Source organism: Lampris incognitus, chromosome 13 (assembly GCF_029633865.1).
Source record: "Lampris incognitus isolate fLamInc1 chromosome 13, fLamInc1.hap2, whole genome shotgun sequence".
Lineage (NCBI taxonomy): Eukaryota > Metazoa > Chordata > Actinopteri > Lampriformes > Lampridae > Lampris > Lampris incognitus.
The window spans coordinates 52,192,517-52,216,564 of record NC_079223.1 but is presented as its reverse complement, the minus strand read 5'-3'; the positions used below and the strand labels follow the sequence as shown (position 1 = coordinate 52,216,564).

Sequence of the window (24,048 nt, the reverse complement as noted above, 5' to 3'; positions counted from 1 at the left end):
AAGCTGGGCAGGAGGCCCCTCATCATCGGGGGCTTCGCCATCATGGGCGTCTGCTGTGCTGGCATCACACTAGCACTCATTTTGCAGGTGCATTCGTGTGTGTGTGTGTGTGTGTCTGTCCGTGTGTGTGTGTGTGTGTGTGTGTGTGTGTGTGTGTGTGTGTGCATGCCCCCCCAGCTGTACTATATTGTGTTGTACTGGATCTGATTGTCAGCTGTCCTCCCTGCAGGCTCACTTATCATTTATGCGCTACGTCAGTGTGGGCTGCGTGGTCGGCATCATCGCTGGCTTCTGCATCGGTCCAGGTGAGTGGCTCTGTTCCAGGCCTGTCCCCTGTCCCACCAGCCCTGTCCCACCAATCCTGTCCCACCAGGCCTGTCCCCTGTCCCACCAGCCCTGTCCCACCAGGCCTGTCCCCTGTCCCACCAGGCCTGTCCCACCAACCCTGTCCCACCAGGCCTGTCCCCTGTCCCACCAGCCCTGTCCCACCAGGCCTGTCCCCTGTCCCACCAGGCCTGTCCCACCAACCCTGTCCCACCAGGCCTGTCCCCTGTCCCACCAGCCCTGTCCCACCAGGCCTGTCCCCTGTCCCACCAGGCCTGTCCCACCACCTCAAGTCCAGCTGAAATTGAAACACTAATATTTTCTAACATCACTTTTGACTTTTGTTGTTCTGCATTTTATACAGCTTCTCTCAGCCGATCCTTCTTTTAATCCTTATGAAGCCATCAAATGCTTATTAACATACAGCCAATCACACGTCTTGGAGCCGTGGCGGTCTATTCCGTTGCCTACCAACACGGGGATCGCCGGTTCAAATCCCTGTGTTACCTCCGGCTTGGTCGGGCGTCGCTACAGACACAATCGGCCGTGTCTGCGGGTGGGAAGCCGGATGTGGGTATGTGTCCTGGTCGCTGCACTAGCGCCTCCTCTGGTCTGCTGGGGAACCTGTTTAGGGGGGAGGGGGAACTGGGGGGAATAGCGTGATCCTCCCACGTGCTACGTCCCCCTGGTGAAACTCCTCACTGTCAGGTGAAAAGAAGTGGCTGGTGACTCCACATGTATGGGAGGAGGAGGCATGTGGTAGTCTGCAGCCCTCCCCGGATCAGCAGAGGGGGAGCAGCAGAGACCGGGACGGCTCGGGAGAGTGGGGGTAGTTGGCTGGGTACAATAAGGGAGAAAAAGGGGAGGAAAAACAATTAATCTGTCTGATGTTAACTAATGAACTTGTTTGCTGAACACAGTTTCAGTTAGTACACGATATTTAAGCAAACGCACTCACCCGTATGTCATGACTCACCCGAATCTCATGACTCACCCGTATGTCATGACTCACCCAAATCTCATGACTCACCCGTATGTCATGACTCACCCAAATCTCATGACTCACCCGTATGTCATGACTCACCCGTATGTCATGACTCACCCGAATCTCATGACTCACCCGAATCTCATGACTCACCCGTATGTCATGACTCACCCAAATCTCATGACTCACCCGTATGTCATGACTCACCCGTATGTCATGACTCACCCAAATCTCATGACTCACCCGTATGTCATGACTCACCCAAATCTCATGACTCACCCGTATGTCATGACTCACCCAAATCTCATGACTCACCCGTATGTCATGACTCACCCAAATCTCATGACTCACCCGTATGTCATGACTCACCCAAATCTCATGACTCACCCGTATGTCATGACTCACCCGAATCTCATGACTCACCCGTATGTCATGACTCACCCGAATCTCATGACTCACCCGTATGTCATGACTCACCCGAATCTCATGACTCACCCGTATGTCATGACTCACCCGTATCTCATGACTCACCCGTATGTCATGACTCACCCGTATGTCATGACTCACCCAAATCTCATGACTCACCCGTATGTCATGACTCACCCGTATGTCATGACTCACCCGTATGTCATGACTCACCCAAATCTCATGACTCACCCGTATGTCATGACTCACCCAAATCTCATGACTCACCTGTATGTCATGACTCACCCGAATCTCATGACTCACCCGTATGTCATGACTCACCCGAATCTCATGACTCACCCGTATGTCATGACTCACCCGAATCTCATGACTCACCCGTATGTCATGACTCACCCAAATCTCATGACTCACCCGTATGTCATGACTCACCCAAATCTCATGACTCACCCGTATGTCATGACTCCCCCAAATCTCATGACTCACCCGTATGTCATGACTCACCCAAATCTCATGACTCACCTGTATGTCATGACTCACCCGAATCTCATGACTCACCCGTATGTCATGACTCACCCGAATCTCATGACTCACCCGTATGTCATGACTCACCCGAATCTCATCACTCACCCGTATGTCATGACTCACCCGAATCTCATGACTCACCCGTATGTCATGACTCACCCGTATGTCATGACTCACCCGAATCTCATGACTCACCCGTATGTCATGACTCACCCAAATCTCATGACTCACCCGTATGTCATGACTCACCCGAATCTCTGTTATCATTCCTATCATAACATATGATAGGAATGAGGTGTAAGCCTTATGATAGTAATGAGGAGCAGATCTTATGATAGTAATGAAGTGTAGGCCTTATGATGATAATGAGGTTTAGGGCTTATGATAGTAATGAGATGTAGATCATATGATAGTAATGAGGTGTAGGGCTTATGATAGTAATGAGGTGTAGGCCTTATGATAGTAATGAGGTGTAGGCCTTATGATAATAAAAACGTGTAAATCATATGATAGGAATGAGGTGTAAGCCTTATGATAGTAATGAGGAGCAGATCTTATGATAGTAATGAGGAGCAGATCTTATGATAGTAATGAAGTGTAGGCCTTATGATAGTTTTGAGGAGCAGATCTTATGATAGTAATGAAGTGTAGGCCTTATGATAGTTTTGAGGAGCAGATCTTATGATAGTAATGAGGTGTAGGCCTTATGATAGTAATGAGGTTTATGGCTTATGATAGTAATGAGGTTTAAGCCTTATGATAGTAATGAGGTGTAGGCCTTATGATAGTAATGAGGTTTATGGCTTATGATAGTAATGAGGTTTAAGCCTTATGATAGTAATGAGGTGTAGGCCTTATGATAGTAATGAGGTGTAGGCCTTATGATAGTAATGAGGAGCAGATCTTATGATAGTAATGAGGTGTAAGCCTTATGATAGTAATGAGGTGTAGGCCTTATGATAGTAATGAGGTGTAGGCCTTATGATAGTAATGAGGTTTATGGCTTATGATAGTAATGAGGTTTAAGCCTTATGATAGTAATGAGGTGTAGGCCTTATGATAGTAATGAGGTGTAGGCCTTATGATAGTAATGAGGTTTATGGCTTATGATAGTAATGAGGTTTAAGCCTTATGATAGTAATGAGGTGTAGGCCTTATGATAGTAATGAGGTGTAGGCCTTATGATAGTAATGAGGTTTATGGCTTATGATAGTAATGAGGTTTAAGCATTATGATAGTAATGAGGTGTAGGCCTTATGATAGTAATGAGGTGTAGGCCTTATGATAGTAATGAGGAGCAGATCTTATGATAGTAATGAGGTGTAAGCCTTATGATAGTAATGAGGAGCAGATCTTATGATAGTAATGAAGTGTAGGCCTTATGATAGTTTTGAGGAGCAGATCTTATGATAGTAATGAGGTGTAGGCCTTATGATAGTTTTGAGGAGCAGATCTTATGATAGTAATGAGGTGTAGGCCTTATGATAGTAATGAGGTTTAAGCCTTATGATAGTAATGAGGTGTAGGCCTTATGATAGTAATGAGGTTTAAGCCTTATGATAGTAATGAGGTTTAAGCCTTATGATAGTAATGAGGTGTAGGCCTTATGATAGTAATGAGGTTTAAGCCTTATGATAGTAATGAGGTTTAGGGCTTATGATAGTAATGAGGTGTCGGGCTTGTGGTATGGGAGGAGTTCATGGTGACTGCGAGTCCACTAATCCGCCAAACCAGTCTTGACAAACTGACAGAAAATGTGTCTTATTACTGTTTTTATTTAGCTGTAACATTTTATTTTACAGTCAACTTTCTGTATTTTTTCTTACAGAATTTATATGTAAAAGTACAACTGAAATCATAGAGTTCATGTGATTAACCTTAAAATAGAAAATATGTCTGTAATTTGCCTGTAGCATCATACATTTTTATTTAACAGGAGGACTATTAAATTAGAGACGGTTCTTGATGATTCTAATGGATTTGTTTGTAGTAAACGTTCAGGGATTTTCATAACATTATGACGTTTTTAAGAGTGCAGGAAATATAGGGATTGCATTACGGCACACATGTAAGTGGAGATATTGTTCTTCACCTTGTCTTTCTGCAATAGTCTGTCAAGCTGTGTCGTGTATCTACAGGATAACGTAATTATACAACGATCAAGGTGTATCTTGGTCTTCCTCTTTTATTTGCTAGACCGTAGTAACATTACAACACGACTGCGTTAAGCAGCCAGGAAACACATGAGTGACCCTCTTGCTCTGTCTTCTGCCAAGGGCGCACACCAGAGTGGCGCGTGTACATTTATACAACATACACAACCAATAGACATCGAGGGTCAGAAGTCAAACATAAAATACATATTACTGCAAATAAAAACATTTGCTTTCATGTGTATCTCCATACACTACACTACAGCTTGTAAAGTATGTGCACATGTCCTGTTGCCATGCCATGAAGCGGAAAAAACACTTGGTTGTCTTTGGAATAGTTGATGGTGCCAAAATCCAAATAGTACCTACAATTAATATTATTAAACATCAATAGTAATAATAACAATGACTTGGAGAAAGCTTACAACCGTGTACGCCAGGGATCTCTGTGGGGGGTACTGCGGTAGTATGGGGTAACAGGGCAGTTGCTACAAGCCATCCAGTCCTTGTATAACCAAAGTGAGAGCTGTGTCCGCATTCTCAGCACAAAGTCAAACACGTTTTCAGTAGGTGTTGGACTCCGCCAAGGTTGTCCCTTGTCTCCGTTTCTGTTTGTGGTATTCATGGACAGGATCTCAAGTCGAAGCCAAGGTGAGGAGTGTGTCCATTTTGGGAACCTCAAAATTGCAACTCTGCTCTTAGCGGAATGCGACCTCCAGTAAGCACTGGGGCGGTTTGCAGCTGAGTGTGAAATGGCCGGGATGAGAGTCAGCACATCCAAGTCTGAGGCCATGGTTCTCTACCGGAAATTGGTGGATTGCTCCCTCCGGGTTGGGGATGAGTTGTTGCCTCAAGTGAAGGAGTTCAAGTATATCGGGGTCCTGTTCACGAGTGAGGGTATGATGGAGCGGGAGATTGACAGGCAGATTGGTGCAGCATCAGCAGTAATGCGGACCTTGTACTGGACTATTGAGATGAAGAAGGAGCTGAGCCGGAAGACCAATTTACCAGTCAGTCTTCGTTCCAACCCTCTCATATGGTCATGAGCTTTGGGTAGTGACCGAAAGGGTGAAATCATAGATACAAGCGGCTGAAATGAGTTTCCTGCGTAGGGTGTCTGGGCTCAGCCTTAGAGATAGGGTGAGGAGCTCGGACATCCGGAGGGAGCTTGGAGTAGAGCCGCTGCTCCTTTGCGTCAAAAGGAGCCAGTTGAGGTGGTTCGGGCATCTGATTAGGATGCCCCCTAGTCGCCTTCCTTTGGAAGTTTACTGGGCACGGCCAACTGGGAGGAGACCTGGGGGCAGACCCAGAACTCGCTGGAGGGACTACATGTCCAATCTGGCCCGGGAACGCCTTGGAATCCCCCAGGAGGAGCTGGAGGGCGTTGCTTGGGAAAGGGATGTCTGGAATGCCCTACTTAGCTTGCTGCCCCCATGACCAGACCTCAGTGAAGCAACTGATGCTGAATGAATGAAGGAAGGAAGAAGGAAGCAAGGAAGGAAGGAAGGAAGGAAGGAACGAACGAACGAACGAACGAACGAACGAACGAACGAACGAACGAACGAACGAACGAACGAACGAACGAACGAACGAACGAACGAACGAACGAACGAACGAAGGAAGGAAGGAAGGAAGGAATAATATCAGTAGTGCTGCTTTAAATATACTTTGAACAATATACTTTTTTTACGAGGGTCAAAATTAACTTCAGTCAGAAAATTATCAGAGGAACTTGCAAACCAGACAGTATAGTTACATTTGGAGGCGTATATGAAGAGTGTAATTTTACCATTTGTGTTTTGTCCAGCCGGCGTTCCCTTCCTGATGACTGCTGAGCTGTTTAAACAGTCCCACCGGTCAGCAGCTTACACTGTTGGCGGATCACTCAACTGGATGTCCAACTTCACCGTGGGTTTCGTCTTCCCATTTCTCCAGGTAAAAAGAAGAAGAAAAAATATCTCTGCTACTGTGAGAATTACCATGAGATATTGTTTAACCAGCCAGTGTGAGATGCTGTGCACCCAACCAAAATGTGCTTCCTAATCTCTGATATAAACAAGCCACATATGCTTCCTAATACCTGATATAAACAACCCACATATGCTTCCTAATCTCTCATATAAATAACCCACATATGCTTCCTAATCTCTGATATAAACAACCCACATATGCTTCCTAATATCCGATATAAACAACGCACATATGCTTCCTAATCTCAGATATATACAACCCAAATATGCTTCCTAATAACTGATATAAACAACCCACATATGCTTCCTAATCTCAGATATATACAACCCAAATATGCTTCCTAATAACTGATATAAACAACCCACATATGCTTCCTAATCTCTGATATAAACAACCCACATATGTTTCCTAATCTCTGATATAAACAACCCAAATATGCTTCCTAATCTCTGATATAAACAACCCACATAAATTTCCTAATCTCAGATAAATACAACCCACATATGTTTCCTAATCTCTGATATAAACAACCCACCTTTGCTTCCTAATCTCTGATATAAACAACCCAAATATGCTTCTTAATCTCTTATATAAACAACCCACATATGCTTCCTAATCTCTGATATAAACATCTCACATATGATTCCTAATCTCTGATATAAACAGCCCACATAAATGTCCTAATCTCTGATATAAACAACCCACATAAACTTCCTAATCTCAGATAAATACAACCCACATATGCTTCCTAGTCTCTGATATAAAGAACCCACATATGCTTCCTAATCTCTGATATAAACAACACGCATATGCTTCCTAATCTCTGATATAAACATCTCACATATGATTCCTAATCTCTGATATGAACAACCCAAATATGCTTCCTAATCTCTGATATAAACAACCCAAATATGCTTCCTAATCTCTGATATAAACAACCCAAATATGCTTCCTAATATCTGATATAAACAACCCAAATACGCTTCCTAATCTCTGTTATAAACAACCCACATATGCTTCCTAACCTCTGATATAAACAAACCAAATATGCTTCCTAATCTCTGATATAATCAACCCACATATGCTTCCTAACCTCTGATATAATCAACCCAACTATGCTTCCTAATATCTGATAGAAACAAGCCACATATGCTTCCTAATATCTGATGTAAACAACCCACATATGCTTCCTAATCTCTGATATAAACAACCCAACAAACTGTAATCTGCGTTATCTGTCTGGATCATGGTGTCAGGTCCCAAAACTCTACCAATCATTTTTACCATTGCTGGAAACACTCTCCAGTCTCTGTGTACCACTGTTGTAATGGTTTGAATGGGTAGGTTGAACACTGGTGCAGCAGCAAACACATACATATTGGAAACAACTCCAGCAAGAAAAAAGATTGAAACCTGATGCTGATGTCGCCATGACAATCAATATCACTGTACAGCAAGGTTTACAAGATGGTAGTGAGACCAGCTATGTTGTATGGTTTGGAGACAGTGGCACTGATGAAAAGACAGGAGGTGGAGCTGGATGTGGCAGAGGTGAAGGTGCTAAGATTTTCATTGGGAGTGACGAAGAAGGACAGGATTAGGAACGAGTATATTAGAGGGACAGCTCAGGTTGGACGGTTTGGAGACAAAACAAGAGAGGCAAGATTGAGATGGTTTGGACATGTGGGAGGAGAGATGCTGGGTATACTGGGAGAAGGATGCTGAATATGGAGCTGCCAGGGAAGAGGAGAAGAGGAAGGCCAAAGAGGAGGTTTATGGGTGTGGTGAGGGAGGACATGCAGGGGGCTGGTGTGACAGAGGAAGATGCAGAGGACAGGAAGAGATGGAAACGGATGACCCACTGTGGCGCCCCCTAATGGAAACAGCGGAAAGTAGTAGTAGTAGTAGTAGTAGTAGTAGTAGTAGTAGTAGTAGTAGTAGTAGTAGTAGTAGGTGTTCCCATATAATTTAATATACACTAAAGAGCCAGAACATTGTGACCACCTGCATAATATGCTGTTGGTCCTCCATGTGCTGCCAAAACAGCGCTGACCTGCCAGGGCATGGAGTACAAGGCCCCTGAAGGTGTCCTGAGGTATCTGGCACCAAAACATTAGCAGCAGATCCTTTAAATCCTGTAAGTTGCAAGGTGGAGCTGGCATGGATCAGACTTGTTGATCCAGCACATCCCACAGATGCTCAATTGGATTCAGATCTGGAGAATTTGGAGGCCAGGGCAACACCTTGAACACTTCATCATGTTCCTCAAACCATTCCCGAATAATGAGTGCAGTGCAGTAGGATGCATTATCCTGCTGAAAGAGGCCACTGCTATCAGGGAATACACCATGACCATGAAGGGGTGTGCTGGGTCTGCAACAATGTTTAGGTAGGTGGCACATGTCGAAATTATGTCCACATGAATGGCCGGACCCAGGGCGCCCCTGCAGAATATTGCCCAGAGCATCACACTCCCTCCACTGGCTTGTCATCTTCCCACAGTGCATCCTGGTCCCAACACCTCCCCAGGTAAATGGCACACATATACACTGCCATCCATATAATCTAAAAAAAAAAGCGACTCGTCAGACCAGGCAACTTTCTTCCGCTGTTCCAAGGTCCAGTTTATATGCTCACGTGCCCATTGTAGGCACTTGCGACAGTGGACATCATCATGGGCACTCTGACCCATCTGCGGTTATGCAGCCTAATATGCAGCAGGGTGTGATGCACTATGTTGTGAAACATTCCTCCCATAACCATCATCAAAATGTTCTGGACTTGTGCCACAGTAGACCTTCGGTCAATTTGGAACAGACAGGATAGCCTTCATTGGCTTCACGCATCCATGAGCCCTGTCGCCAGTTTTTGTTTGTCCCTCCTCGGACCACTGTTGTTAGATTCTCACCACTGCTGACTGGGAGCACCCCACAAGCCTTGCAGTTTCAGAGATACCCTGACCCAGTCATCCAGCCATAACAATTTGGTCCTTGTCAAAGCTACTCAGGTCTTTTCTCCTGCCCATTTCTCCTGCATCCAACACGTTGACTATGAGAACTGATTGTTCACTTACCATCTAATCTACCCAGACCTTGACATGTGTCCTTTTTTGGCGATGATCATTATTCAGTTCACCTGTGAGTGGTCATAATGTTTTGGCTCATCCATGTAGTTTGTAATATATTCAAGATTCAAGATTCAAGAAACTTTATTGCCACACAACCAGGTCGGTGGTATTTGTTTACGGTAATTCATAGTAGCTCCGTGTTAACATACCCAACTTCCCAACATAAATACATGCAATAAATAAATACTTGGGATACACATAGCAACAATAGCATAGTCATTAAGGGGTATCATGGCTCATGTTTAGGAGGGGATGGAGTTGAGAGCTCTTATCGAAGTGGGGAAAAAAACGGTCTCTGAAACGGTTGTTTTGGGTTTTTTTGCAGATTGACCTGTAGTGTCTTCCTGATGGCATGAGTTTAAAGAGGTAGTTGACTGGGTGGAAGGGTTTGTTGATGATTTTGGCTTTGCAGGTGGTAAAGAGGGAGTCCGGGGGAGGGGGGGGGGTCAGACGGTATGATTTTGCAAGCCTTTTTTCACGATCCGTTGGAGCTTGGTTTTGGTGATGATGTCAATGGTTCCCTGCCAGACTGTAAAGGAAGGTGTGATGATGGTTTGGATGATGGCGGTGGAAAATTGGACCAATAGCTGTTTCGTTGTTGAGCCTTTTGGATGATAGAGTTGGTGTTGATGTCCAATTTGATGTTTATTGCTGATATGAATGCCAAGGAATTTACATTACATTAGACTGCTAGTTTTGGTCTGAGAATCAACTTATACAAGGGTGGGAACTGTTTTCTGCTGAGCTGATGGCACACCAGCCACAATAGCTGTTACATCTTGTTTGTAGTCCCAGAAAATCATTGTCAACAGGTCTATTACTGTCTGCCTCCTATATCCAACTATATCACAAGACTGTTCTGCTGGAATACTGATGGTCTGTCCAACAGAAATGCCACATTGTCATAGAGTTTCTACTATTACTACTACTACTACTACTTTCAGCTGCTCCCGTTAGGGAGCGCCACAGCGGATCATCCATTTCCATCTCTTCCTGCCCTCTGCATCTTCCTCTGTCACACCAACCACCTGCATGTCCTCCCTCACCACATCCATAAGCCTCCTCTTTGGCCTTCCTCTTCTCCTCTTCCCTGGCAGCTCCATATTCAGCATCCTTCTCCCAATATACCCAGCATCTCTCCTCCACACATGTCCAAACCATCTCAAACTTGCCTCTTGTTTTGTCTCCAAACTGTCCAACCTCAGCTGTCCCTCTAATAGACTCGTTCCTAATCCTGTCCTTCTTCATCACTCCCAATGAAAATCTTATCATCTTCATCTCTTCCACCTCCAGCTCCTCCTCCTGTCTTTTCATCAGTGCCACTGTCTCCAAACCATATAACATAGCTGGTCTCACAACCATCTTGTAAACCTTCCCTTTAACTCTTGCTGCTGGTACCCTTCTGTCACAAATCACTCTTGACACTCTTCTCCACCCACTCCACCCTGACTGTACTCTCTTCTTCACCTCTCTACTGCACTCCCCGTTACTTTGGACAGTTGACCCCAAGTATTTAAACTCATACGCCTTCGTCACCTCCACTCCTTGCATCCTCACCATTCCACTGTCCTCCCTCTCGTTCGTCTTCTCTCCAGTGCATACCTCCACCTCTCCAGGCTCTCCTCAACCTACACCCTACTCTCGCTACCGATCACAATGTCATCCATGAACATTATCATCCATGGAGACTCCTGCCTGATCTTGTCCGTCAACCTGTCCATCACCATTGCAACAAGAAAGGGCTCAGAGCCGATCCTTGATGTAATCCCACCTCCACCTTGAACCCATCTGTCATTCTAACCGCACACCTCACCACTGTCACACCTCCCTCATACATATCCTGCACCACTCCTACATACTTCTCTGCAACTCCTGACTTCCTCATACAATACCACGCCTCCTCTCTCGGCACCCTGTCGTATGCTTTCTCTAAATCCATAAACACACAATGTAACTCCTTCTTGCCTTCTCTATACTTCTCTATACTCCCCTTCCACCTGGTCTCTTGCACACACAGTATATCTACCTTCCTTCTCCCCATCATATCAGCCACCTCTGTCCCTTTACCAGTCACAGCGCCAACATTCAAAGTTCTGACTCCCACCTCCATGCTTTTACCCTTCCTTCCTCTCCCGCTGTCTCTGGACATGCCTTACCCCTCTCCATTTTCTTTGCCCAACAGTAGCGTAGTTTCCACCAGCACCCTGCTGGCCAACAGTACCAGTGGCAGTCGTTGGTAACCTGGACCTCAACCAATCCCGTATAGAAATCTGATTTATGAGCCGCATATTTCATTTGGCAAAGATTTTTTGCTGGATATCCATCCTGACACAACCCTCCCCATTTATCCGGGTTTGGGACCAGCATTAAGAATGCACTGGCTTGTGCATCCTCAGTGGCCGGGTTACAATGTCATCACGTTTCAAATGGATAAGATATCGAGCTTTAATAGTTGAGCTTTTTTTTTCTCAATAATATTTTATGGGAAGAAACATTGGGTGTACAAAAAACATACAAATACCATGTAAATGTAAATGATTGTCCCTCAATATTTTGGTAATTTGCACAGCTCAGTCCCCCCACCCACCCACCGAACCCTTACCCACTGCCAATGTAAAATAAATAAATAAATAAACATTAAGATAAGTCAAAGTTAAGATAAATTAAAAACTAAAAAATACAAATAAAAAAGGTTAGAGCTTTACATCAACAAGACGCATTCAATCGTCTCATAAGTACCACGTGCAGGAACATGAAGTAGAGCGCCATAGACAAATGTCATCTCTGTCTACATAAGCCATGCTTTATGACGTCATACATTTTAGATATTGGAGGAAAATATATCAGAATCAGAATCATGTTTATTGGCCATGTAGGTTTGCACGTACATGGAATGTGACTCTGGTTTTGTGGCTCTCTCAGAGTACTTAATATAGAATAACAACACTACAACACAACAATCTTCACATATGTACACAAGGACTGAAATAGGTGAAATAAGAGGTGATAAGGTGCAATGGTGCAGAGAATATATCAGAGCTGCTGGAATACATGTTAGCAGCTTACTGACATACATGCCTGAGGTAGATGTACATGACAGAGCCTACCAGTATACATACAATGTACAGTACAGTATGTACAACATGTACAGTACAGTATATACAACATGTACAGTACAGTATATACAACATGTGCAGTACAGTGTATACAACATGGTTGGTTTTATTGACAGTGTTAAGCGTTAATTTGAATAACACCCTGCGGAAAGAAACTTTTATATGCCATAAGTATAGTAGTATAGTAACATAGTAGTCTGCACTAATACACAGCATCCAAAATGAAGACATATAATACAAATAATACAAGTGGTCTTAATCATAGGGAAGTACTGATAGATGGTCAAAACAAGGTAAGAAGGGCTATCAGGTAGAGTAATTCCTGGGCTGATCTGCAAATGGCAAATTTATTTTTTTCTAGTTGAAGGAACATCATCATGTCCTCTATCAGGGATGATGACGAAGGGAGTGGAGGGGTCTTCCAAAGTAGTATCCTTCTGCGATCAAGAAGAGAACTGAAAGCGATAATGTTTCGCTGCATTGATGTGAAGTTTTCAACTAAGTCTGGCACTCCAAAAATAGCTAACCCTACACCAGGTAGGCCCTCTACTCCACGGACTTTAGAAGTTATTTCAAAAAAGGAGGACCAGAAACTTGTCAGTTTAGGGCATGACCAGATCATGTGTATCAGGTCAGCTGGGGATTGCGCACATTGGTCACATTTGTCATCTACTTCAGGGTAAAAGTTTGAAAGTTTAAATTTAGAGATGTGAATTCATTGAAGAACCTTAAACTGGATTAGACTCAGATGGGCACAGGAGGAAGAGGAGTTGACACATGCAGTGTCCCTCTCACACCAGTGTCCCTCTCCCACCAGTCATCATCAAGCTCTGTCCCCAACTCTTTCTCCCAGACGCACTTAATATTGCTAAGAGTATGGTCTTTGAAAGATATAATTTGAAAATATCAAAAAGGTTTTAACTGGACTGGTTAAATTTAGCAGGTAGGGTCTCAAAGCTAGCAAAGGTACCATCAATATAAAGGTCATTGGAATGTTTTCGTCGCCTTCTGTTCCACTGCCCAAAAACAGCATCCGACATTGCAGGGAGGAATAAATGATTATTACAAATAGACCCCAGCAGGGAGACATTTCAAAATTTCAAATGCTGACAGAATTGTGTCCAGATCTTAAGTGTGGATTTGGCAATGGGGGCTAGAGGTATGTCGGGAGGGGGATGAAGGTAAGGGGGCACAAACAAGAGCTCAAAGGGAAGACAAACAGCAGTCAGCCTCTATATGGCACCAGTCCATGTCTGGATGATGTAGTTAAAACATGTTTTGGATGTTTGCTGCCCAATAATGTCCTTCAGATAAGACATTGGGCACTATATAAATGTTTATTATTATTAGTAGTAGTAGTATTAGTATTATTAGTATTGTTTCTTTTGTGTTTCCTGTTTTACATCCTGTAGAGCCGGGTCCAAACTATGGATTTGAGGCACTATAGGGCAGATGTCACTTGATTGACAGTACTCGTTGTAATATGTGGGCTGTTCCGAGTATTTTATTATTGTATTATTATTATTATTATTATTATTATTATTATTATTATTGTTAATAATAATAATAATAATACTTTTGATTTGTTTTTGAGGGGGGGGGGTTGTATTTGTTTTTCGTTAAATCTTTCTGCCTAAACCATAAAGGTGGAACTTAATTACTCAATTTAATTTAGAGTGATAACACAAAAAAATATGAAATTAATAAATAAAGAATCCCAAAAGTAGTGATTGTGCCCTTTGTGGTACCTATTTCCACCCGTGGAAACAGGTACCACAATTCAAGAAAGAGTTTGATGTCCCAGAAACCCCACCAACAGAAAATGAGGCAACTACCATCTACGCCAAACAAGTGAAACAGAAGGCAAAACACCATGGCCAGTGGCAACTGCAAAAAACCTGGAAGGACAAAGCAATGCACGGGAAGCACCCAAAAAAGAATGAAAGACACAGACATGAACCAACAAAAGACACACCAGTGGCTGGGGAGCACCGGGCTGAAAGCAGAGACAGAGGGCCTGATAATCGCTGCACAAGACCAGAGCCTGGCAACCAGATCCTATCACCATCACATCATCAAAGGTGGAACAAACCCAAAATGCAGAATCTGTGGAATGTACGAAGAAACCATCGACCACATTGTCTCAGGCTGCCCGGACCTGGCAAAGACCGAGTACATGTACAGGCACAACAAGGCAGCAGCATACCTGCACTGGAAGATCTGCAGGAGTTACAAGATCAAGACCACTGAGAAGTGGTATGAAGAGCAGCCAAAAACGGTCACTGAAAACAATGACGTCACCATCCTCTGGGACATGCCCATCCACACAGAGAGAGAGATAAAAGCTAACAAGCCCGACATCGTTATCAAGGACAGGAAGCAAAAGAGGTGCATGCTCATCGACATGGCAACACCATCCGAAAAAACACCTCAGTGAAAATCACAGAGAAACTGACCAAGTACAAAGACCTGGAGATTGAAATCAACAGGATGTGGGGAATGAAGACCGAAACAACACCAGTGGTCATCAGAGCTCTAGGACTCATGAAGAAGGGGATGGAAAAGTCCACCAACCGTATCCCAGGAAACATCAACATCTGTGCAGTCCAGAAGATCGCCCTGCTCGGAACAGCCCACATATTACGACGAGTACTGTCAATCAAGTGACATCTGCCCTATAGTGCCTCAGGTCCATAGTTCGGACCCGGCTCTACAGGATGTAAAACAGGATACGTGAAATAAATTATAATAATTGTAAGAGCCATTCTGGTGGTTCTGTATGTGGTATCTTAGTTCACCACTAGGTGGTAGTATTGTGTGGGTGTGGCTCCCTGGGGTGATTGCACTCCTCACTACAAAAGCATAGGTGTGTTTGTTACCTGGTGGTTGGGTGACGGGGAGCTGACACGGTTTTTACCGCTAAGCTGAGACACAGCACTTCTTCACACTTTTTGGTTACAGTCATGGCTTAGTTTTTTGTTCAACAATAACCTGGATTTCTGCATCGCTACAACAAACCCATCATCTTTCAACTTGGAACAATAATCTGGACAACAGCAGCGCGTCATAACCCAAGGTATCTCCCGCACCCACCCGAGCTCCTAATGTTTGTTTGAATTCAGAGCTACAATAATAATAAAACAAAGTTTGGAAGAGCTAAGCCCCCTTTTGACCTCTCTCTGAAGCACAGCTCTATTTATGCGTAGAACACAGCTCCTCCGTATAAAGGTTGAGATCAAGCTGTACACTGAGGAAAAAAGATTTGGGCACAAAAAGAGGAAAAAAAATAAATAAAGAAGTTGAGGCAAAACATTCATTTTCACACATTGAACTCTGGCAGTCAAAGGTAAAGGAATAACCTTCCATTTCTGAAGGTCCGATCTCACTTTTTCCACCAGGGCTGTGAAATTCTCTTTATGTAGTGATTTAATTGAATAAATTATTTTTATACCCAGGTATTTAAAACTAGATTTAGACAAATGAAAGGTTCACCTTGGTTCATCATTAATGCAGAGTTGTTAACTGGAAAACACTCACTCTTTTTGAAACTTAATTTATATCCAGAGAAGGTGCCAACGTTTGTCAATACACCTATTATTTCTGGTACACAGGCAACAGGGTCAGTGGCATATAATAATAGGTCATCTGCAAATAAGGGCAAATGATGTTCAGTACCCCAACAATGAATGCCATTAATCAATAGAGATGCTTTTAGAGTTATGGAGAGGGGTTCAATGACTATAGCGAATAAAAGAGGTGATAGGGGGCAGTCCTAAGGAGTTCCTCATGAAAGGGGAAAGTTTGGAGAACGTAGATTATTGGTACAAATGCAAGCCTGTGGAGAGGAATAGAGAAAACAGACCACTGAGGTGAATTTTTCCCCAAAACCAATTTTTTTCAAGACAGCAAATAAATATCCTCATTCCACCCTGTTGAATGCTTTTTGAACATCTAATGAGATAACTACCAATGTGGCATCCAATGGAGATGCAAAATTAATAACATTTAGGAGCTGACGTACATTAGAAAAAGAGTGGTGGCCCTTCATAAAACCTGTCTGGTCCTCTGAAATAATATCCACCAAAACAATATCCAATCGCCTTGCTAGCATTTTTGGCAGAATTGTAACATTTACGTTCAAAAGTGAAATAGGACAGTGGGATGCACATTTTGTAGGCTCCTTGTCAGGTTTTAACAAAAGTGAGATTGATGCTAGGGTCAGTGTTGGAGGCCAAGAGCCTATAGAAATGGCATCATCAAACATTTCCAAAAGAAGAGGGGCTAGTTTAATTGAATTTTTTTTAAAAATTAACTGGAGTACCCATCAGGACCTGGGGATTGGCCATTTTGTATACTTTGAATAGAGCTTACCACTTCCTCCAATAAGAAAGGTTTGTTTAACTCCAGATTTAATTCTCTACTAACAGTAGGGGTTTCTGAGTTATTAAGAAGATTATTCATGGATGTCATGTCACTAGGGGCTTCTGATGTATACAAGCTCGAGTAGTAAGATGAAAATGTATTATTAATGATAGCAGAGTCTGAAGTTAATTTTTGAGAAGAGTCCACAGTTTGGGAAATTATACGTGATGCAGATTTAAATTTTATTTGATGAGCAAGGAGCCGATTTGCCTCGTCTTTATATTCATAAAAAGTACCACGTCTATGGGGCAACAGTTGTTCTGCTTTGGCAGTAGATAGTAAGTTGAAGTCTGTCTGGAGGCCCAGTCTCTTTTTATACAACTCTGGAGTAGATGTCTCTGAGTATTGTCAATCCCGGTCTAAAATGGATTCAGTCAGTTCTTGTATTTTGATCCATGTGCTGCGCTGCATGAGCAGAGTAAAAAATAATTCGGCCCCTGAGAACAGCTTTTAATGTTTCCCAAAGCATCCGTTCATTCATTCATTCATCCATCATCAGCCGCTTCTCCGGGGTTGGGTCATGGTGGTAGCAACCTAAGTAGGGCACCCCAGACATCCCTCTCCCCAGCAACGCTCTCCATCTCCTCCTGGGGGATCCCAAGGCGTTGCCAGGCCAGATTGGACATGTAGTCCCTCCAGCGAGTTCTGGCTCTACCCTGGATTTCCCAAAGGAATGAAGGAGAAACAGAATCAGTTTTGTTAGTTTCTAAGAAGTGATCAGTGGATGAGGATATATATATAATCACAAAATGACTTGTCTGAGTTGGTGTTTGAATTCAGGGGTTACCCATGCTTCACATCTTATCCATGAAACAAATCTGAAGGCTAAAATATTCCATGTTTAAGAGCAAATTTGTGCATAAGAACATTTCATAAATGAGGCCCCTTGCATTTGTCTAATTTCTGTATCTTGCTTTTAACAGTAACGTTGCATGACATTTCCCTGATTTGATGTATTCCCCACATCTTACTCACTATAACAGAGTTCATCCACGTACAATGAAGGCTGTTATTTCCCTGTACTCTCTGACTGGACACTGAGTCCTGTTTGCCCAACTCTTGCATCTCTCTGCCAAGCACCGCCTCCTTCTCACTGTACGTTATTGTTGACCTGTTGGTGTTTTTTACCGCTGCAGACAAAACTGATGGTGCATGACTATGGCAGGATCCTAAACCTCAAACTGTTTTATGCCCAGCCATCCTTCTACCCCTCCATCCATTGACCATTCCTGTATCTACCTCTCAGATGTCAGCAGGATCCTACTGCTATCTGGTGTTTGCCAGCGTGTGTCTTTCGGTGGCCATCTACGTCTACTTCATAATCCCCGAGACCAAAAACAAGACATTTGTGGAGATCAGCTGCATGTTTGCCAAAAAGGAGGCCATCCCAGAGACGCAGGGCCTGGGTCAGGTGGACCAGCTCAAGCTGAGGAAGATGAACGGCTATGGCACACTAGAGCACGGCTCGCTGGAGTTCGACAGCTCATCCTCTGTCCCCTGAAAGAAAACACAGACACACACACACACACACACACACACACACACACACACACACACACACACACACACACACACACACACACACACACACACACATCTTCTATCCACAATCAGAAATCTATCCGTGTATTTCTGGATGGATGTGACTCGGTCTGAGGTGAGTTGAATCTCTCGCTTTTATTGCCGCAGGATTTGAACCAGGCTCCAGCTCAAAATTGACAAAATCGATGGGTAACCCTTTTATTTTATTTTATAGTCCTCTAATTTACAAGTCTTACCAGGGAAACAAACAGATAACATGTTAAAGTGCCGTGTTCTTCTCTGGTACTGACTTCATACTTACTCTGTACTACACATGTGCTTGGGCTTGAACATAAAGCCCTGTAGATACCAAGTACTTTGTTACATACACCAAATGCTTTACAGTAGTGGTGGCATGTCTATGTACACACTGTGTTGTGTCTTAGTAGGTGATACTCAGCCACAGGGTAGAAATGTAGTATTCACTATCCATTTATTTGGGTACTTGCCTAATGACTGTGTTTTCACCATCTAGTTTGTATGAACAGCTAGTGTGCAGTGTAGGTCAAATCAAGTCAAGTTTATTTGTGTACAAAGTTTATTTGTGTACAATAATATATGACAGTATACGGTACAAAACACCCTCTACCCTTGGACCCTAGACCCGAAAGAGGAGACATTTCAGAAGAAAACCTTATCACGAGAAAACATGGTAGAAACCTCAGGAGAGCAACAGAGGAGGGGTCCCTCTTCCAGGACAGACAGAGGAGGGGTCCCTCTTCCAGGACAGACAGAGGAGGGGTCCCTCTTCCAGGACAGACAGAGGAGGGGTCCTTCTTCCAGGACAGACAGAGGAGGGGTCCCTCTTCCAGGACAGACAGAGGAGGAGTCCCTCTTCCAGGACAGACAGAGGATGAGTCCCTCTTCCAGGACAGACAGAGGAGGGGTCCCTCTTCCAGGACAGACAGAGGAGGGGTCCCTCTTCCAGGACAGACAGAGGAGGGGTCCCTCTTCCAGGACAGACAGAGGAGGGGTCCCTCTTCCAGGACAGACAGAGGAGGGCTCCCTCTTCCAGGACAGACAGAGGAGGGGTTCCTCTTCCAGGACAGACAGAGGAGGGCTCCCTCTTCCAGGACAGACAGAGGAGGGGTCCCTCGTCCAGGACAGACAGAGGAGGGGTCCCTCTTCCAGGACAGACAGAGGAAGGGTCCCTCTTCCAGGACAGACAGAGGAGGGGTCCGTCTTCCAGGACAGACAGAGGAGGGGTCCCTCTTCCAGGACAGACAGAGGAGGGGTCCCTCTTCCAGGAGAGACAGAGGAGGGGTCCCTCTTCCAGGACAGACAGAGGAAGGGTCCCTCTTCCAGGACAGACAGAGGAGGGGTCCCTCTTCCAGGACAGACAGAGGAGGGGTCCCTCTTCCAGGACAGACAGAGGAGGGGTCCCTCTTCCAGGACAGACAGAGGAGGGCTCCCTCTTCCAGGACAGACAGAGGAGGGGTTCCTCTTCCAGGACAGACAGAGGAGGGGTCCCTCTTCCAGGACAGACAGAGGAGGGTTTCCCTCTTCCAGGACAGACAGAGGAGGAGTCCCTCTTCCAGGACAGACAGAGGAGGGGTCCCTCTTCCAGGACAGACAGAGGAGGGGTTCCTCTTCCAGGACAGACAGAGGAGGAGTCCCTCTTCCAGGACAGACAGATGAGGGGTCCATCTTCCAGGCCAGACAGAGGAGGAGTCCCTCTTCCAGGACAGACAGATTTGCAATAGCCGTGAAGTGCACAAAATAAACAAAAATAACAGAATTATAATGTAACACCATAGACTACACACAGTGAGGTATTTTTTACTACTTTATTAATCCCCATGTGGGATTAATCAAGTATTAATAAATTAATTATTTCTCTGCATTTAAGCTCTCCTAGCTGTGTAGGTAGGAGCAGTGGGCAGCCGCTGTGCAGCACCCGGGGATGTAATGTAGAATCATGTATGGATAATGTAGAATAATAATAATTATAATAATAATAAGGTAATGTAGAATACATACAGTTAATGCATACAATTTAGCAATCATATGCTGGGTAATAGAATTGCAAAGAGAGTGCAAGGCAAGTTTAGTGAATCTGTGACCATCCAGAACAATGACAGAAACCACACAGATGCAGTCAAGAGCTGGCAGGACCCCGTATCCCAAAACCCGCTCTGCTCAATGGAGCCCTGCAGAGAGAATGGACTTCACATGCACACGAGGCAAGAAGACTTTGACCCACACGCAGAACGAACACGAGAGAGGTTTTGAGAGTGATGCAGACGTTGTCGTAGCTAAAACAAATAGTATAACAGTGCAAACGATAGCATACATCTGCAGGAGGGTGGGGTTGTGTCCAAGGGGGAAAATGATGCATCTCAAACAGGCTCTGAAGTCATCAGGTGGTCAAATCAGAGAGAGCGATGATCCAAGGTCATCAGACAGTCCATAAAGGCAGAACATCTGTCCTTGAAAGCGAGATGAGAGAGCCAGAGAGCGAGAACAGGAGAGAGAGGAGGACGGGCACACAACTTGGGCAGACGTGCTCAGAGACACAAACAAAAGGTTAGGACAGTGTGATCCATTCGGAAAGAGTAGGAACATTCTCATCGGCAGGACAAAACCAAGAGATGACTAGTAAGACCTACAGTTATAAACACACTGAGACTGAGACCCTCCCAACAGAGAATAGCTGTGACAAAGCTCAGAAGGAAGCCAAGCTACCAAAGAAATAAAAGGACTAGTTGAAAGCCGATGAAAACACATGGGGTTTCAGTTGAGATGTGAAAGAGTCTACAGAGTCAGATTCCCTGATGTCGGCTAGGAGACTCTTCCAGAGAAAAGAAAAGGGGTTTTAACTCAAGGGAAAGAGAAGAAAAAGGGTGCAGTATGAGACGGATCTGCAGCTTGGACACGTCTTTTTAACTCCAGGGAAAGATTAGGCCTTCACTTTGAGAACTAGGCAAACCCATGAAGTATTTTCTTGGTTAATAGCAGCACTTTAAAGTCAGATCTAGCATGAACAGGGAGCCAGTAAAGGGAGGCTGAAATCGCTGTGATATGGTCAAACTTTTGTGTTTTAGTTAATATTCCAGTAGCAGCATTTTGAACCAGCTGAAGGTTTTTAGTGCTTGCTCTTGGCAGGCCGGAAAAAAGGACATTGCAGTCGTCTAATCTGGATGGAACAAAAGTATGGGTCAGGATCTCAGCATCAGCCATGGACAGAACAGAATTGTTTTGTAGGTGGGAAGGGAGATGTCAGGGATGACTGTCATGCAAAATTCAAAAGATGGGGTTTGATCACAGATACATGGCGGTGGAACTTGTGGGTACATGGTGGTGCAACTTAGGGGTACATGGCGGTGGAACTTGGGGGTACATGGTGGTGGAACTTGGGGGTACGTGGTGGTGGTGGAACTTGGGGGTACTTGGCGGTGGAACTTGGGGGTACATGGTGGTGGAACTTGGGGGTACATGGTGGTGGAACTTGGGGGTACATGGCAGTGGAACTTTGGGATGCCCTTATGTCATCATACGTGTGATTGTGTTGATGAGAAGTTAGAGGACATGCGTGTTTTCAGTGGGGACGAGCCTCTGGAGTCCTGGCATGAGAATGATTGTCTGCTTTGACAGGTTTCAGTGTACTTAGTTGGACAGGATTTAGTACTTACAATGCAGTATTTTGGGGCACTTTTGTAATAACTATATTCTACTACCATTTTGTTTCCAAGCTAATACCTGGTAATTAGAGGACTATGAAATAAAAGGTTACCAATTGAGTTAAAAGCTAATTGTTTTACTCAGTTTTGTGTTTTGTTAAATTGTGGTCCACAGACATGTTTATGTTGGGTGGGAGGGACTGAGAACAGACACATTTATGTTGGGTGGGAGGGACTGGGGACAGACACGTTTATGTTGGGTGGGAGGGACTGGGGACAGACACGTTTATGTTGGGTGGGAGGGACTGAGGACAGACACATTTATGTTGGGTGGGAGGGATTGGGGACAGACACGTTTATGATGGGTGGGAGGGACTGAGGACAGACACATTTATGTTGGGTGGGAGGGACTGAGGACAGACACGTTTATGTTGGGTGGGAGGGACTGGGGACAGACACATTTATGTTGGGTGGGAGGGACTGGGGACAGACACATTTATATTGGGTGGGAGGGACTGGGGACAGACACATTTATGTTGGGTGGGAGGGACTGGGGACAGACACGTTTTTGTTGGGTGGGAGGGACTGGGGACAGACACGTTTTTGTTGGGTGGGAGGGACTGGGGACAGACACATTTATTTTGGGTGGGAGGGACTGGGGACAGACACATTTATGTTGGGTGGGAGGGACTGGGGACAGACACATTTATGTTGGGTGGGAGGGACTGGGGACAGACACGTTTATGTTGGGTGGGAGGGACTGGGGACAGACACATTTATGTTGGGTGGGAGGGACTGGGGACAGACACGTTTATGTTGGATGGGAGGGACTGGGGACAGACACGTTTATGTTGGGTGGGAGGGACTGGGGACAGACACATTTATGTTGGGTGGGAGGGACTGGGGACAGACACATTTATGTTGGATGGGAGGGACTTGGGACAGACACATTTATGTTGGGTGGGAGGGACTGAGGACAGACACATTTATGTTGGGTGGGAGGGACTGGGGACAGACACGTTTATGTTGGGTGGGAGGGACTGGGGACAGACACGTTTATGTTGGGTGGGAGGGACTGAGGACAGACACATTTATGTTGGGTGGGAGGGACTGAGGACAGACACATTTATATTGGGTGGGAGGGACTGGGGACAGACACATTTATGTTGGGTGGGAGGGACTGGGGACAGACACATTTATGTTGGATGGGAGGGACTGGGGACAGACACATTTATGTTGGGTGGGAGGGACTGGGGACAGACACATTTATGTTGGGTGGGAGGGACTGAGGACAGACACATTTATGTTGGATGGGAGGGACTGGGGACAGACACATTTATGTTGGGTGGGAGGGACTGAGGACAGACACATTTATGTTGGGTGGGAGGGACTGGGGACAGACACGTTTATGTTGGGTGGGAGGGACTGGGGACAGACACATTTATGTTGGGTGGGAGGGACTGAGGACAGACACATTTATGTCGGGTGGGAGGGATTGGGGACAGACACGTTTATGATGGGTGGGAGGGACTGAGGACAGACACGTTTATGTTTGGTGGGAGGGACTGAGGACAGACACGTTTATGTTGGGTGGGAGGGACTGAGGACAGACACGTTTATGTTTGGTGGGAGGGACTGAGGACAGACACGTTTATGTTGGGTGGGAGGGACTGAGGACAGACACATTTGTGTTGGGTGGGAGGGACTGGGGACAGACACGTTTATGTTGGGTGGGAGGGACTGGGGACAGACACGTTTATGTTGGGTGGGAGGGACTGGGGACAGGGACGACACAATGACA

The 24,048-nt window shown here is 44.9% G+C and overlaps 1 protein-coding gene across 1 annotated transcript in view; it reads left to right on the top strand.

The window, feature by feature from the left end:
• slc2a15a (solute carrier family 2 member 15a) overlaps nt 1-18,547 on the top strand; it is a 92,090-nt gene extending 73,543 nt beyond the window's left edge. The window contains exons 9-12 of the mRNA XM_056291514.1: nt 1-87; nt 230-305; nt 6,218-6,345; nt 18,293-18,547. The exon at nt 1-87 is cut by the window's left edge and continues 15 nt beyond it. Of these exons, the coding sequence (XP_056147489.1) occupies nt 1-87; nt 230-305; nt 6,218-6,345; nt 18,293-18,547 (546 nt within the window). The remainder of the gene's footprint in view (nt 88-229; nt 306-6,217; nt 6,346-18,292) is intronic.
• The last annotated feature ends 5,501 nt before the right edge of the window (nt 18,548-24,048 follow it).